The sequence below is a fragment of the Anomalospiza imberbis genome, chromosome 16 (genome assembly GCF_031753505.1).
Source record: "Anomalospiza imberbis isolate Cuckoo-Finch-1a 21T00152 chromosome 16, ASM3175350v1, whole genome shotgun sequence".
Lineage (NCBI taxonomy): Eukaryota > Metazoa > Chordata > Aves > Passeriformes > Viduidae > Anomalospiza > Anomalospiza imberbis.
Window position 1 is genome coordinate 11658904 of NC_089696.1, and position 15683 is coordinate 11674586.

At 47.1% G+C, this 15683-nt stretch overlaps 1 protein-coding gene and 1 long non-coding RNA gene across 3 annotated transcripts in view; one reads left to right on the forward strand and one right to left on the reverse strand.

Moving 5' to 3' along the window:
• Positions 1-5514: 5514 nt before the first annotated feature.
• Positions 5515-15683, reverse strand: part of INTS1 (integrator complex subunit 1) — a 28091-nt gene continuing 17922 nt past the window's right edge. For both annotated transcript variants that reach the window (XM_068207034.1, XM_068207032.1), the window contains exons 32-47: positions 15435-15575; positions 14887-15061; positions 14680-14803; positions 14017-14135; positions 12947-13034; positions 12122-12348; positions 11019-11142; positions 10408-10541; positions 9847-10039; positions 9451-9578; positions 8873-8985; positions 8210-8323; positions 7287-7357; positions 6700-6791; positions 6518-6627; positions 5515-6122 (exon numbers count right to left, since the gene is read on the reverse strand). In XM_068207034.1, coding sequence (XP_068063135.1) covers positions 6007-6122; positions 6518-6627; positions 6700-6791; positions 7287-7357; positions 8210-8323; positions 8873-8985; positions 9451-9578; positions 9847-10039; positions 10408-10541; positions 11019-11142; positions 12122-12348; positions 12947-13034; positions 14017-14135; positions 14680-14803; positions 14887-15061; positions 15435-15575 — 2069 coding nt within the window. In that variant the 3' untranslated portion in view covers positions 5515-6006. The remainder of the gene's footprint in view (positions 6123-6517; positions 6628-6699; positions 6792-7286; positions 7358-8209; positions 8324-8872; positions 8986-9450; positions 9579-9846; positions 10040-10407; positions 10542-11018; positions 11143-12121; positions 12349-12946; positions 13035-14016; positions 14136-14679; positions 14804-14886; positions 15062-15434; positions 15576-15683) is intronic.
• LOC137483738 (uncharacterized) lies at positions 6626-15039 on the forward strand. The gene is made up of 2 exons (XR_011004629.1): positions 6626-7382; positions 9402-15039. It is a non-coding gene; the product is annotated as an uncharacterized lncRNA (long non-coding RNA).

Sequence of the window (15683 nt, forward strand, 5' to 3'; positions counted from 1 at the left end):
GTGCAGGGCTGTTCACTCCCAACAATAGGAAGTGTGTGTCGTAGCCAAGAGCTCTCATACATCCCCGTGCCAATGGCTTGAATTAAATTGAGGGATTTAAAACAAGAAGGAAAATGCATTTGTCTCATCAGTAACATGCCTCATCAGCTCTCTCTTCCCAGAAGGCAGCCAGACTGACTCCACAGAGATGGAAAGGCCCCAAACAGGGAAACAAAAGCCCCAACAATTTCGCAGCTACTCACACAGAAATGCTTCCACATGATACCTGCCTCCCCTCAGAGTCTGACTAGTTTGACCTGTAAAAGTAGCAGAAAAAAAGTTATTATGAAATTCAAGTCTGAACAAGAATTTCCACTTCTTCCTTTCTTCCAAGAAGATGAAAGAGAGACGAGAAGTTACAGGAAAAGGTACTTTGGTAAATCTCTCTGCAACACATCCCCCTGAGAAGCTCATAAATGGTAAATCCATTATCCTAAAACCTCAAAGGACCAAAACCAGTGAGCACCAGAAAAAAGAGTGTCCTATCACCTAGGTATAATACAATATCACATCAAAACAGAAAGAAGTCTCTCTCCCTTGTCCCTCCTACCCACCAGCCAGATGTCCTGCTGGCTTTTCTGTCCCCCAGTGGACTGAAATGAGGGACAGGCAAGAGGGTGATTTCAGAAAGTTGTTTCCTGGCAACAAAGATAAGAGATTGCTTACATCTGCATCCTACACACCAGGAGATAGGAAAAATGAAAAGGGCATAACCAGCAGTTTAGTGGGTCACCAGTCCCAGGGAGCTGAAAGGAGCACTCCAACAGGGTTGGGAGCAGTACTTATTGCATAAGGTGATCTCCCCTTGTCTTCCAAGGAGGGGAAACAGATGATGGTGATCCCCAGTCTTTGCACTGCCATGGCAGAACACTCTCTCTGGTCCTCCAGGAGCTGCACACATCCCCATTCTTATCAGAAAGCGAAAGCAAAGGTGTGTTTTGCAGACCAAAACCTGTTGGATCATGCAACTGGGTGAAGTGACCCCAGGTTTATCAAGGCACCACCATGGGAGTAGAACACACCCTGGAGCAGGAACTGGCTTGGGCACTTTGAAATGCTGTGTCTTATCAGTAAAGCAGACTTTAAAGCCTGTAAAACCAATAAAATTTGTCAGTGATTAACAGTGTGAACGTGCTGAAGCAAAAAAAGCACTTCATGTTTTCCAGGCCCATTGTAGATATGAGTAAGTGCAGTTTCCTTTTCCGGGTAGTGAGGGTAAGTGAGGTCTTGTTCTTGTTTCAAGGAACACAAAAGCACTTGCTCATCCTTCAGCTTATTTCTGAACCCTGAAATCCAGCTGGAACCTCACCTGGAAAAGAAGCCAGTTCTCACCTCAGATTATGAACTTCAGAGCAATAAAATCCTTGAGACAGAGTGACTCTAACGGCCAGAACTTTCCACTTCTGCACTGAATTGACCGAAAAACTACCAATTGCCTTGTTTTCACCCAGACCAAACCTGAAGCACTATGTGCTTTATTAGGGGGAGAACAGGGACTCCCCTAGAACATCTATGACAGTATAAAATTGTGACTCTCCAGTCCTGACCACCCTGTGTCCCTGTATTGGTGCCTTGGTGGGTGCACAATCAGGGGATGGCCTGGTGTGGGGCATTACAAGCTCTGCAAGAGAACTCATGGTGGATGTGTTTTGGGATGCCCCAAAAAGGGCTGAGCATCCTTAGAGGGCTCACTCCTCTCCAAAGATACTCACAATAAAAACTATATGCATCACTTTCCATTTTGAATATCATTATTGGTTTAAAAAAAAAAGAGAGAGAGAAAGGGAGGTAATTTTATTACTCTTATGGTATGTTTTCCATTATTTACATAATTGCTTAATGCTAATAAGACCATTAGCAATTCTTACAGCTTAATAATTACCCAGCAATGACTGGGCTACTGTAGCTTAATTAATTTTTTAATTGTTGCTGGGGGTCTTGACATGTTTTGCCAGTATCTTCTTGTGTTATAGATGGTGCTCCTGCAAACAGGCTGACACCAAAACACCACCAGCAACACAGGACAGGCAGATATGCTGTTACAGAGGTCTTCTGATTTTAAAATGATGGGAAATTTCAAGGTCTATATTCTGCAACTTTAGTGGCAAATAATCTAAATACAAAGACAGGCAACACAGAGAACAGTTCACCTCAGGCAAATGCTATCCCTATAGCAGCCAGGCTACTTGGATGGCATGGGGCTGGCTTTGACAGTCCTAAAGTTAACAAAATTCTTACCATTTTTAGCTTTTAGCAAACAAGTCCTCGAGTTAAGTGTGAACCATACTGTCCTGAACCATGGTATGGCAAGAAGGAAGTTAATTGAGGGCAGGCAGGGCCAGGACTGCATTTGTCACTGATGGAGGTCACAGATGAGGTTGGCTGGAGGAAGAGGATTGCAGGGCCCCAGGGAGCAGCCCTGGGAATAGGCTCCACTCACAGACACCAGGTAAAAGGAGAGTTTTCCTCTGCCTTTTTTATTTTGCACAAGACTTCTTGCCTGCTGCTTCTTGCAAGGTAAGGCTTCTCTTTACCCCTTCTCATTTCTTATGGCTGGCACATCAGCCTTTAGCCATGAAATCCCAGTTGGTGGCTGTTACCTGCACACCTCTCCCCGTGCTTCCACTGCTGGCACAGCAGGTTGGGCATATTTTCCTCTGAGCTCAGTGGTGGGACTTGTCCAGCTCCCCAATGCCAAGCATGTCCCAGAGGCAGCAGCCACTGAGGCAGAACAGGCAGGCACCTCCCTGCTTAGTCATGCCCTGCTCATGACCAAATTTACATGCTGCTCCAGGATACCCCTCCCAGTTCCTGGGATGCACAACCTTGCCCAGAGCTGTGTCAAAGAGCCACAAGCCTCCAGGATATTGGCACATTCCAGCCACACAGGGGCTGGCAGCTTAGAGATGCCCACTTGTGCCCAGCCAAGCAGTGGAGGCCCATGATGTGCATGCTGGACAAGAGCCAGCCTTGCCCTGAGCTGGGTGCAGCCACAGGATGAGAAACAAACCTTTGGCCAGTTTTCCCCATCATGCCTCCCCCTACAGCTGGCAAGGGATTCCCAGTGTATCTAAGAAGAGAAGAAGCCTCCCCATGAGCCAGTGTTAAACATTCCCCAGCCCCAGACACCAGCTCTGGCAGCCCAGTTCTCTTTAGAAAGCTCTTGACTACAGGAGATGATGGTAAAATGTGTTTAAACAAACATTTTGCACCAGTTTGGGATGTGCTGCCTGTAAGGCAGATGGGAGCAGTGACTTGCACTGGGTGAGTCATGGGGCCCCATGGGCTTGGCCAGGAAAGACCCTACAAACCTCCTCACCACTCCTCTTCTGATCAAGGCACAAGCTCTTGAAGACACAGAAGATGGCCCCAGCCCCAGGAGGAGCCTGGGATGAGCCGTGAAGGGCGACACTGTCAGCTCAGCCAGGATGGGAGGAGAAGAGGTGCTCAGCCAGGCAGAGATGGAAATTACAGAGCACAGATTACAGGCAGGCAAGTGTCAGGGCATCAGTACCACTGTCACCAACCATTTGAGAGCTGTCACGGCTGCCTTCCCCAAGAGCAGGGATGGGGCCCTGCCCTGAGCTGTCTCCACCCAGCCAGGCACCCTCTGACAGCCCTGTTTTCAGCACTGATCTGGTTTTGATGATGTGCTTCAAGCCAAGGCAACTTGCTTAGCTCCACTGGGTCCAAGCAGAGGAGGGCAGCAGAGAAAATGCATTGTGGGAACCTTCAACACAGCAAAAAGGCGAGATCAACAAATCACAGATGATGATTTTTGTACTGGGAGATCTGTGGGAAGTCTCAGTTCTGCAGAATAACTTCCACCCACATCATCTCCATTTGGCTTCATTTCCTGATTTCCCAAAAGGAGATTGCTGCTGCTGTTAAAGAGATGCTCCTTCCACCTTCCCAGCTCTTTCCATAGAGCTCTGCAAAGCCTGTCTGCTCTGGACTGAGGGGGTCAGGAAGTAGTTCTGCCAACATCCAAGTGTGCCCTGCTCCTGTGACTCAGGCATCCTGGAGCAGGTCTGCTCACCACAGGCATTGCAAAACAGACACAGGACAATTTGGGATCAACCACATTGTTTGGTTTTGCCTGTAAATGTTTCTAGTTGCAGCTCCAGAGTGGAATTCCTGGAAAGCCCCAGCTGCAGAGAAGATCTTTACCAAAGCACGACTATCGTGTTTGACTCACTGTCTTTGCACAATAACACTCTTGAGACATCTTCCTTGCTTCTTGACTCAAAGTCCTTATAAGCCCTTTTCCAGGAAGTCCCACAAGTTCCCAGCTGCTCTAGGCCCACAGCAGCACCAACAGAACTACCTCCCTGCTCTGACAAACTGAGCAGTGCCTTAATGATGTGTGATAAGGGACTAAGGTAAGGGTTCCCAGTGAGATTACTGGCTCCCCTTGGACAGGCGTTAATCCTGCTGTCACTGAGCCCCTCAGGAAACCCATTCCACTGACTTGATCTCCTTCAGCTGCTCCTCCACATAATTTATATGGAGTTAATTGCCACAGTAGTGGCTCTGGATGCAAAGCAGATGCTGCTGAGGAAAAGAGCATGTTGCATCCATAACTGATGGCTCTAATCTCTATTTAAAGACAAGGCTACTTAGAGTTGATGGGAGGTTCAGTTCTCCCCCTTTTCTTCTCCATTTCTTTGCAGAACCAGCTAGACATTCATTCATATTTTGACACACCAGCTAAAGTGCTCAGCTGTGGTATTCCTCATGTGCAAGAACAGCCATTATTTCCCCACCCAGCCACCTATGAGGTCACAACTGTCCCTGCCACCAGCAAGGAAATACAGATAAAATTCCTCCAGGATGTTTGTCATTACTATACTACAGTGTTTCTCTACTAACAAGTGGAGTACCAGAGGAATAGAGACAAATGACGTGAGAACAAACTGATGATTAGAATTAAGTGAGGCAGAGCACAGAGAGCAGTAACTTCTTAAGCACACAGAGCAGTAACTTCTCTGGAGCAGGGGAAAGGAAGATTTCCTGTCCTCAAATGACAACTGGCAAATAAACCCTCACCCCTGTCAGCAAGCAAGGACCATAGAGCAGTGGTCAGAAGAGTCACAGGGAGGAACTGGCACATCCCAAAGACAAAACAAAGTTGCTTGTTCAAAGACTCCACTGCGACAGTGGCCAGCTGCTGGGATGTTTGCAGATGTACCAAGAAGTTTGTTTTATTTGTTTTTAAACAAAAGTTTTCCAAGGAACCTCTTAAAAGTTGTCCTGTCAGCAGCTGGTACTGACCCAACTCATCCATGGTACCCCACTGATCCTTCCAAATATGCTCCATTTCTTGCATATGCTGCAAAAGGCCTAGTGAGCCCTGTGAGCACTTGGCCATGGAGACAGGTCTTCCAGAGTTGTTTTGTCTAAAGTAACAAGAGACTGAAAAACAGGGTGAAAGGATGTCAAGCTATGCCCAAGGGAGCAGAGAAAGGCACAATGGAAACAGAGAGAATTTTAATTATAAAATAAAAAAACCACCCACCCCCAGAAACCAAAGTGGTCTCCCCCCTGCACAAATCTGCATGTTCTCTCCAACACAGAGAGTGCAGACACTTCAAATGTAAGGGCCACCACTCACTCCCTTCTGCTCTCTCAGCAGCTCTGCCTTCTTGGAGACACAAAAAGCCCCAAACAAAAAACCGACAGCCACTGTCCCAAGACCCCATGAAGGAAGTGGTCCCTGTTTGGCACAAAGTTTAGGAGATTTTTCTCCCACAATAATGGCATCTTAGCCAGCCAGACTGATCCTTGCCCTTTTCTGATCTTCAGTCAGCACCTTCTTCTTTTCCAGCCCAGTCTGGCCTACCACATCACCTCTTTGATCCTCCAGAACATGGGTTGCAATACACTGTTCTTCTTACAGGGTTGTAATGCAGCTGATGAATCCCTTAAATTAATTCCTCTGGGAGTGGAACTCCCAGAACCACATGTTCATATCATGGCCTCCATGTGCAGAATCTTCAAGGCTTCTGAGATCTGAGAGCTGGTGTCGATCTGGCCGTACATGCCCACCAGGAAGGCCCTGTGCAGCAGCACTGCTGCGTGCTCTGGGAAAGAGAAAGGCAGAGTGAGGACTGGCCCCAGGGCTCCATGTGCAAGAGCAATCCACCAACAACCACCGTGTGAGCATTTGCAGCTGTATGAGAAATCTCCCCTTCCATAAGAACTTGGCACAATCCCCCCTCTAACAGCTCTGTGGGTTTGTGATCATGTGAGAGGTCACAACTCAGAGAAAACCATAAGGGAGCAAATCTATTTCAAGGAAGCCCCCCTTGTCTCTATGACAAATCCCCCTTGTGAAGCTCAGCCCAAAGCTACTGTTGGTACTCTCAGACTGGTCTAAGCCACAGCAATCCATGGCAACTTCCCAGGGGAGCACAAGACCCCAGCTTTGACCCCTGTGAGGCCAACCATGCCCCAAAGGTGGCTGATCTCCACGTACCTTGGCAAAGGAGGGTGTATTCAGGCAGGTTCCTCAGTGCTGTCTGCACCACCTCGAAGTCTCGGCTGCCGAGGCAGTACATGTAGGTGGGCAGGAAATCTGCAGCAATGCTGGGAGTGAAACATGACAGGGTCAGTACAGCCCAGGTCAGCCAGCACAGCCTCAGTTCCAGTGGTGCTTACCTGGGGTTGTTCTGGATGGAGCGCAAAGCCAGGCTGAAGGCCAGGTTTCGGCAGGAATCCTCTGATGAACTCATCAGCTTCTGCAGGTTTGTCTGAAAGATGGACAAATGTGGATCACAGGGCCATTCAGGGAGCACAAACTCCTCAGACTGGCATTGCTCCCCCTCCACGCCAAACCAGCCCAACCCAAATCCAGCAGGTACTGGCTGATCCCTTTTTGTAAGACAGATTATCCTGGTTTTGAATACTTTAAAGTACTCTTCTGTAATCTTATTTCATGTGGGACAGCTGAGTTTTCCCTAGTTTCCAGCTTATTCAACAGAGCTGTTCTGTTCTCTCCTTGCCCTGGGAAGAGGACAGAGGTTTAATTCTTCCTCTGACATACAGCAGATGATAGTTGAGGCAGTATGCAATGGGGGGAAATACTGTCTGCCCTCAGCAGGGCTAACTGAGGACACTTTTCTTATAAGGTGCTGCAACAACCACCCAAAAAGCAGAGGGAGGGTGGTGCTTAAGCTGGCTGTGCAACAGACTCTGGTGAAAAGAATCTCTTCCTTCCAGTGGCAGTCTGAGACACCAATACTCACAGCAAAAAAGGCAAGAATTTCTGGCCTCCGTCTGGACATCTCATCGATGTCTGTCAGCACCTCCAGGATGTCTGGGAGAAGACACAGGTTGAAAAGGTGACTGAAATTCACTGATCCAGCAAAGAATCGTTTCTTTTTCCCCACAAAACAAATCTCCCAAGCCATCAAGTTTTCCTGCTTGCACACAGAGGTAGCATAATAAAGGCAGTTCTTCAGAAAGGAGGAGACCAGGGATGTGCCAGATCAACACATCCCAACCTGCCCAAGCAGAGGAAGGAATGCAATGGGGTGAGAGGTTTCAGTTTCAGAACACCTTCTTCTGGATCTAAAGGCCTTCAGAGTGTGTCTCTTTAAAAGACAGGGTACAGGCAGGACTTTTTTGTCCTATTCTACCTTGGAAGGAAAACTGTCACAGCCTAGGTTTGAACACAGGACACCTGTAATTTCAGAAGACTTTTGGAGATTATTGTTCCCATATGCCAGATTAACATGGTTTTCTTCCATGAAGGACATTTGGGGATTTCTAGCAAATCCTGCTTCTCATCAGTTTGGTATTTCATTCCTATCAGCACTTCAGAACTGCAGCACTCCTTGATTTACTCATACTATCTCCCAAAATGCTTAAAGATTCTTGAAGAGCCTCAAAGGGGCCATCAAATGGCCCAGAAGGGCCAATCTCAAATGGCCTAGAAGGGCCACTGAAGTACTGCTGAGCTTAGTGATAACAGAATCATAGGAAGCCTCTGTCACACAATCACAGGAGGCTATGGACAAGTTAATCCAAAAATGGAACAACATCCTAACTGCTGGAGACTTCCAAACACAAGACTGAAACAGGAAACCAGGCTGCTGCTGACAGATAAGTAAAAAGGTTGACAAATATGTGCATTTGCCCTGTGTCTGCATAGCAGATCCTCACTCACCCTCCACTGTCTGGCCTCTGGAGAGCCTCTTCATATACGGGGCCATTTCAGCCGGCGTGAGCGGAGTGAAGAGGGACACGCTGACCAGGGGGAGAGAGCCAGCAGCTGCTTCATCTGGGGGCAGAGAGAGAAAGCAGGGCACTCCTGACAGCCTGTGCACTGGCCAGTACTCCCTACCAGTGCAGTGGTGTATCATGAGCCACCAGCAGTGCTGAGATACAATTCCTGGCTCTCACACTGTCTCTAATCTCACTGCACCTCCTGTAACCCCCTCAGCTGACACTGAGGAGGAAGCTTTGCAAGCTCTTTTAATACTGAATAATTTTCCCATGCAAGCTGTAAACAGTGGAAGAATGGATGCACCCTTAGAGCCCCCCCAACAGGTCAATCCTTAAGTGTGGATTAAAAGGGCAAAATCCACGACCAGGAAACTCACCCTTTTTAAGAGCTGTTCTGCTCCAGTAGTGATACCACTGGCAGGAAAACAAATTAACCCATCCCAAATACTGGGTTCCAAACTGCTGAGCATACAAGTGCCATTCTCCACTCTAAACACATGGAGCTGTTACAAGAACAAGCACAGTATACACCCCACAAAAACACCAATTCTACAAAACATACTGCAGGTTTATCAGCTGGAATATCTCTCGCACCCAGACTCACCATCCTTCTCTTCATCAGAGCCCCTGTCCAAGATGCCACTCTTACTAGGCAGACTCAGCCCAGCCAGGAGGGACTTCAGCATTGCTAGGTCACTGTTGTCTGATGACAGGTCACTGGGAAAAAAGAAGTGGTGTGTTTGGCTTTCAATAGCAATAAGGGCATGAGCACAGATATGTACACTGAAATGAAGAGTTTCTCAGAAGAAGAAACAAGATTTTTCCTTTCTTCATAACTGGAACTCAAATGCATTTTCCCCACTTATTTGTAGGTGGGACCCTGCAGCCACTGCTCTGGGGAAAGACTCTCCAGCTGCTCCTCTGGAAAGGTTGCAGGGCACTATAATACCTCAATATAACATTTGGGCCATTATGTGAGTTAAAGTCATTATGTGACTTCCTTGGGCTCAGTTTTCACCTATAAAGAAGAGATATGCTGCTCATTTCAGTGGAGACTTAAGGGAGCCAAGGCTAAAAAGTGTCATATTAGCAGCTACTCTGTCACATCCTCTTGCTGTCTTCTGTCTGATTAGCTCCTGGCAATCTGACTGTGCATGGGCTAACAGGCATAAGGAAGCTTACTGGAGTGGATCCGAGTGCTTCTGCAAGAAGGAGACAGCTGCCTGGGCATTGCACGTGATGTACTTGTGGATAAACTGGACAAACTTGCTGATGAAGGCAGCCAGGTGCCGTGAGGACTTTCTGTAGTTCTGGGAAAGGATCAAGAAGGTGAGAGTTAACAAAAAAAATAGTAGCAAAGCACTGCCCCATCCTGCACCTCTGCGTACCAGGGAGCAGTTTCTTGATCTCCCGCCTCCTCTTCAAGCTCTCCAAGGTACTTAATGAACTTTTTTGTTCTTAGGCATTTAGGAAGGCTTTCCCTTCAAATGAGAAGCACCAAGTTTGGCCCTGTGTTACAAGAGCTTCCCCATCTAGTGGCCAGCAGCCTGCACACGGAAGGAAGCAGGATTTTCCTACCAGCAGCAGACGGATGAAGGACAGGAGACAGTCCCAGAGTGCCGCCTGGTGCTCGTTCTGGAAGACCTGCGGCTGGAGCAGCTCCAGGATCCCCAGGACATGGATGAAGAAGGTCAAGTGGTTCTGCTGCCTGAATTCCTGGAAATTGAGGTGAACGCGGCCATGCAGCAGTGCTGCAATCATTGGCAAGTGCCTGAAACACCAAACAAGAAAAGCTAGGCCTAGATCTTTCAAAGTTACATGTTACCTTAGTTCCTGGAAGGCAAAATCCCTTATCCTCTCTCAGAGTTCTTGTCTTGATCCCTGTATGGATAGACACAGCATGCCCCATTTCCCACCCATACTCTGTTCCCTAGTCTCCAATTCCAAGATTATTTCCTGACAGACACAAGGTGTTGCCTCACTGTAAAAGATGTAACTTTGCTGCCTTTTCTCCTGACTTCTGTACATGAAGGTGAATTCTGTCACCACCATTGAGATTGCTGCCAGTTTGTTCCCTTTCTAGGACAAGGGTGGATGCTTTTCAATAAGCCCCAGCCACACACAGGGAGAGAAAGGTACCTAAGGAGGAGGATGGGATGAGCCACAGCCAACTTCCTGCAGGCCATATTGGCATCCCACACGCGGCTTTCGGATGACTTGGAGTCACTGGTGTCTGCAAGGAGGTTAATGAATCTGTGAACCAGGGCATCAAGCTGGAAGAAAAATAATGAGCAAACTGTTAAGAAGTTTAATGTACAAACCAGCCCCTGGCTCTCCAGCAGTGTTTCCCAATTCCTTTCCAGCTACACAGGGGGGTTAACAGAAATTATTTTCAGGTAGAATCTGTGAGCACATGCAGTGTTCCAGCTGGCATGGGATCTGAAGTCCACAGTCCCAACAGACATCAAAGCAGGATCAGATGCCTGCACACTTGTGCCTTACAGAAGCCTTTGGCACACAGAAGCTTGTGGAGCTTATATTATTTGACAGAAGGACACTGCAAAATAAACCACATCAGAACTCTCCGATCTGGAGAGTGCAGGCAGGAAAGGGGAACAGAAAAGCAAAATAAAGAAACCAAAGTCACCCAGGAAGCTTTTGCCAGTCCTCACCTTCTAAACTGGGCATCAAGGTAGCACCCATTCTGCATATACAACTGGAAAGGGGCTTTCCTATGCCTCTAACTTTACCTTGCAAGTGCTGCTGTCTCTGGCTCCTTCACTGGTAAGAAGCATCTCGGGCATAGGCACAAGGAGCTCAGGTAGTTGCAGGTATATCTGCAGCAGAAGGTCCTGGCAGCATTTCCCCACAGAGCTAAAGGAAAAAGGGAGGGATGTAAGTTATTACATTAGTTCAACCAGCAAACATCCAAGAACCATCAGATTAGTAACACCCTTCCTGCATGTGGCAAACAGAGCATGTGAAAACACAGACATGACTAATCTCAACCAGTCTTTTTTAAAGACTTTGCTTCTTTTAGACAGCTCAAATCATTCACTTTCTACAGAGATCCATCCACAGTCTATGGGGATCCATCACGAGGCCATCTGGAGTTAGAAAGCTGCAGTTCAAAGGGCACAGGACAAGAAAGCTCTGTTTACATCTCCAGTGCAGAGTGGTACTCACAGTCAGCCCCATCCTAATTGGAAAAGAAGTCAGGACCACAACTATTCAGACTAACCAGCATGTTCTCTACACACCTGAAACTCCTAGAGATCCCTGGCATACTCTGTACTGGGAGGCGGTAGAAAGCAACAGTTACTTAGAATCTTTCCTAGTATCACCATAAGCAAGGTTGGAATTAGGTCAGTTCCTTTCACTGACACAAAAACATCATCTTCCTGTTCTTTCCACAGTCTTAAAATAGCTGTTAGGAAATAATTTGGTCTCCATTCAGCTTTGAAAGCAAGTCAGAAGCAGGATGTATTACAAGCAGTGACTCAAGGGATGAGTAGACAAGAAATCTCATGTTAGGAACTAGTAATTAAAAATAACCACTGCCTTAAAGAACAAAAGAAAAAAAAACCCCAAGCATGTCAAGAATTTGATTCTGAAGTCCTAAAAGCAAGAGGGTCCTTAAATTTCACTTTTGAAGTCAGCTTCCTGGGCTGAGTACCACTTAAAACCACTTGTTATTTCCCCAAACCTCAGGGAGGATAGTGTGCATTTTCATACAGGCTCTGGAGCATGATATTCTTAAATGAAGACATACTGGCAAGTCTCACCATTACCTGCCCGCCTGTGCCCAAGAACTACAATTCCAGCAGACAATGCTCCTCATTTGCACCCTCACCTGCTTCCCCACTGCTGGATGCAGCTGGTCAAATATTCTGTTACTTTTTTGACGTTCTCAAGGTCTCCATGAGAACAACTGAGCAGCAAGGGCAGTCGAGACTGGATGAGTGTGCAGGAGGCCTCGTCAGTGTTCTGGTATCTGGTCTCTGCCTCAGCCAGGATCAGCTCCACCATGCTGATCAGTTCTGATGCCTTCAGGTGGAGCACAAATTCCTCACGGCGCTTCTGTAGTGCAAGAGGACACCCCAAATTATTCCACACGAAATCCCAAGATCCTTCTAGTCACACATTCCCTGACTGGAATAGAACATCTTAGAACCAGACTTAAGAACAGTCCCACATCTAGAGCTCTGAAAGCATCACAGCCAGAAATAAAATCTCTTTACCCCTCCTCTACTTCTTCATTCACTTCCATCTCAGCATGTGTAATGGGTCAGAAAGCATAATTCAGTCACCAAACCAAAGAAATTCTGTGGAGAAGTGACACAGCCTCCTTTTCTTTGTAAAATGGCAATTATCCCATGCTGAGTTTTAGCTTGCTTGCCACTCTCTTGTGCCTTTACCAGATATTGTGGCAACTGCTGCAGGGAAAATGCCAAGTGGGCAAACTTGATGTGCTCCTATCAGCTTTTTGGACTCTAAATTGCCACTGTAATATGTAACAGCAGAGCAGCTAAGTAATCAGCTGAGGTACAGGCAGAAAACTTGGCACACTGCACCTGAATCACTCCAGCCACCTCTTGGCCATGTAAAAATCAGGCACTGTGAAAACATTGCCTCTCACACCATCCAGATAGGAATCTTGGAAGAACTGAACCAATACCTGAGGAGTTCTCTGGTCCCTTCCCTGCCAGATCCGAGGAATGTGAATACAGGCCCACAAGAAATCCAAGGATGCAGTTGGGTCAAACCTGCCAGAAGATAAAAGAAGACAGATTTGCAATTAGAGTCAACACAACCCTCGGGCAGCACACGAATACATGGAAGCATCACTAAACATGATGAGTGCTGTGAAGAAAGAAACATCTGCAAATGTAAAAATAGGACCTATTAAGTCCCAAGAAGGGGATTGGTTCTGTTCCCAGATTATGACTAAATAGTTGTTGCAATAAGCACAGCACAGGGTACAGAACAGAACAAATGGCATTCAGCAAGTGTGGGGGCTACATGGAGCCTTACACCAAGGCCAGGAGTTGGTCATCAACACAAACAGTTGGTACAATCAGACCAATGACCTTGCTGTCCCTATCACAGCAGTTACCTTGAACTGAGAAAGTAATTTAATTTTGAACAAGAAATTAAGAATAAAATAATAATCTGAAATACTACCAGTTTTAGAAGTATTGCTGTTATTAGGTTTTAGCATTTCCTGGTCCATAACTGTAACAATACTATTACACTGGAACTTTAGTATTTGAAAGCTGTGCATAGAAGCTCAGAGCTAGGGCTGCTGCAGAGATCAAACTGGGAGGCTGATGTAAATAAAGGGTTAGAGAAAGACTGGAAATAGAGTTTAGTACAACCAAAAGATGCATCAGAGCCTGCCCAGGTACAGAGACAGCCCTCAGTTTGCTATCCAAGCCATCCTGCAAACCCTGTGTTCAATAAAGACTACCAACAAGGGCAATGCAAGATGGATTACCCACAATTAGCACTTCCTGTTTAGAACACAGCCAAATCTTTATGTGCTGCTTCCATCAAACAGTAGGTAATATTTATATCAAGGTACACAAATCAGCAGGACTGAAATCTGCATCCTTCTCACAAAGTCTATTTTTGGCTGATTTACATCTCCTGGCAGACACATCATGAACATGGCAGGTCTTGTTCTCTCTCAGACAGACAGAGCTGCCCAACACAATCCCTTGGCTAGGCCTGACAAACAAGACTCACCTTTGCTCCCTGTTCCTGCCAAGCAGAAGCCTGATGCACTGGTGCAGTGTGCTCCAGCTGGACTGGTGAGTCAGAAGAGCCAAGAGGTATGGTCGGAAGGAGGGCACCTGGGACCCTGCCTGGAAGCACCAAAAGAGGAAGAGATGTAATGAACAGGTCCTGATAGCAAGGTGGCTGTAGGAGATGCCATGTGTATTGCAGAAGGATGATAATCCAGGAGGACAGACAGCACGAGGATTTAGGGCAGCACTTTCTCAGAGAACATGGCATCAGATGTGAAATTCAGTTTCAGCTTTAACTTTAGATAAGCACTTTGGGCTTTGGCATGGCACTTTGGGCAAGCTATTCATCTGTCTGCAAAAATACCAACGAAAACACAGCTGGCTGGGTTGTTATAGGACCGTGCTGTGTCTGTAAAGCACTTTGAAGTCCTTAAAAGAACATAGCTGAGGAAATATAAAGATAAGAGGAAACATAAGCCCTGCACTGAGAAATGCGAGCCTTGCACAGAACTGTCCTCCTAGTCAGCCTGTACTGCTTTGGAACTCATACAGTAACAACCTTGGCAGAACATAAAACTAGCCCTTGCCCTGTTTCCAGGTGCAGGTCAGTACCCCAGGAAGTCCTTTCATCACAGCAGTCCCTCTGCCCAACAACTCTTACTTTGTTCCAGGAGAACAGTAGCTTCTGCTGTAGATCAGGGCAGCTGCTGATGACCTCTGGGTCCAACATCTCCAGCCAGTCATTGAGAAGGCCAGAGGCAGGCCCTGGCCAAGCTGAATCAGCACTGTGGACAAAGCAAGGCCAGTGTCACTGGTGATACCATGCACCCAGACCTACCTGTGAATTCCCATCATTGCCTTGGCTCACCTGCAACTCTCCACCTCCTTCTTTACTGGTGTTTCTTCTTTGTCCTGGAGCAACAAGGAGCACACCACAGCAATTGGTTTCATGGCAGGACACCTGGTCTCAACATTAGCTGAGAAGAGGACAGTCAGGAGCTCCTCCAGGTATGGAGAGTGGGTTTCAATCAGACCTTGGAGGACTAGCAGAGGGAGAAAGATGCCACTCATTAACTTCAGGATGTGGTGAAAGGTATGGAACCTTGCAAGTATTATTCCTGATAGCCAGGCTCAGTGAGGAAGAGAGAAGACATTTTTATCTGGGATAGTAGGCTTCCATTTCTTTTTGTTAGTGGAAACCAACGGTTTGCTCAGAGACTTAATCCGAGCCCCAGATCACAGTTTATAAACCCACACACAGTGGGGGAAAGGAAGTGATACAGGATAGACCCAAGCCTGGATGAGTTCACATTTTCTGATCCAGGGACAAGGCAGATTCCCACAGCCTGCACACTAGGCACTGTCTTGCTGGGATGGAAGTTCAAGCTGCAAAGGAGAGCAGAAGGACATCCATACCTTTGCTGATGAGCTCTGGCTCCACATTACACTTCTCTCCTGATTTCAGGGTTGCAATGATGGCACAGACGGTGGAGCTGATCAAGTCCGGGTCACGACGGAACGAAAGCGCTTCTGTGAGGTGCAAGAAGCCACCTCGCACTGTAACAAAATCACAGCACTGGCATCACAGGGACAAGCCAGCCCCCACATCAGACTTCCCTCCTACAGATTTCCCATGTGGCTCCAGGGCACAACTACTCAAACATA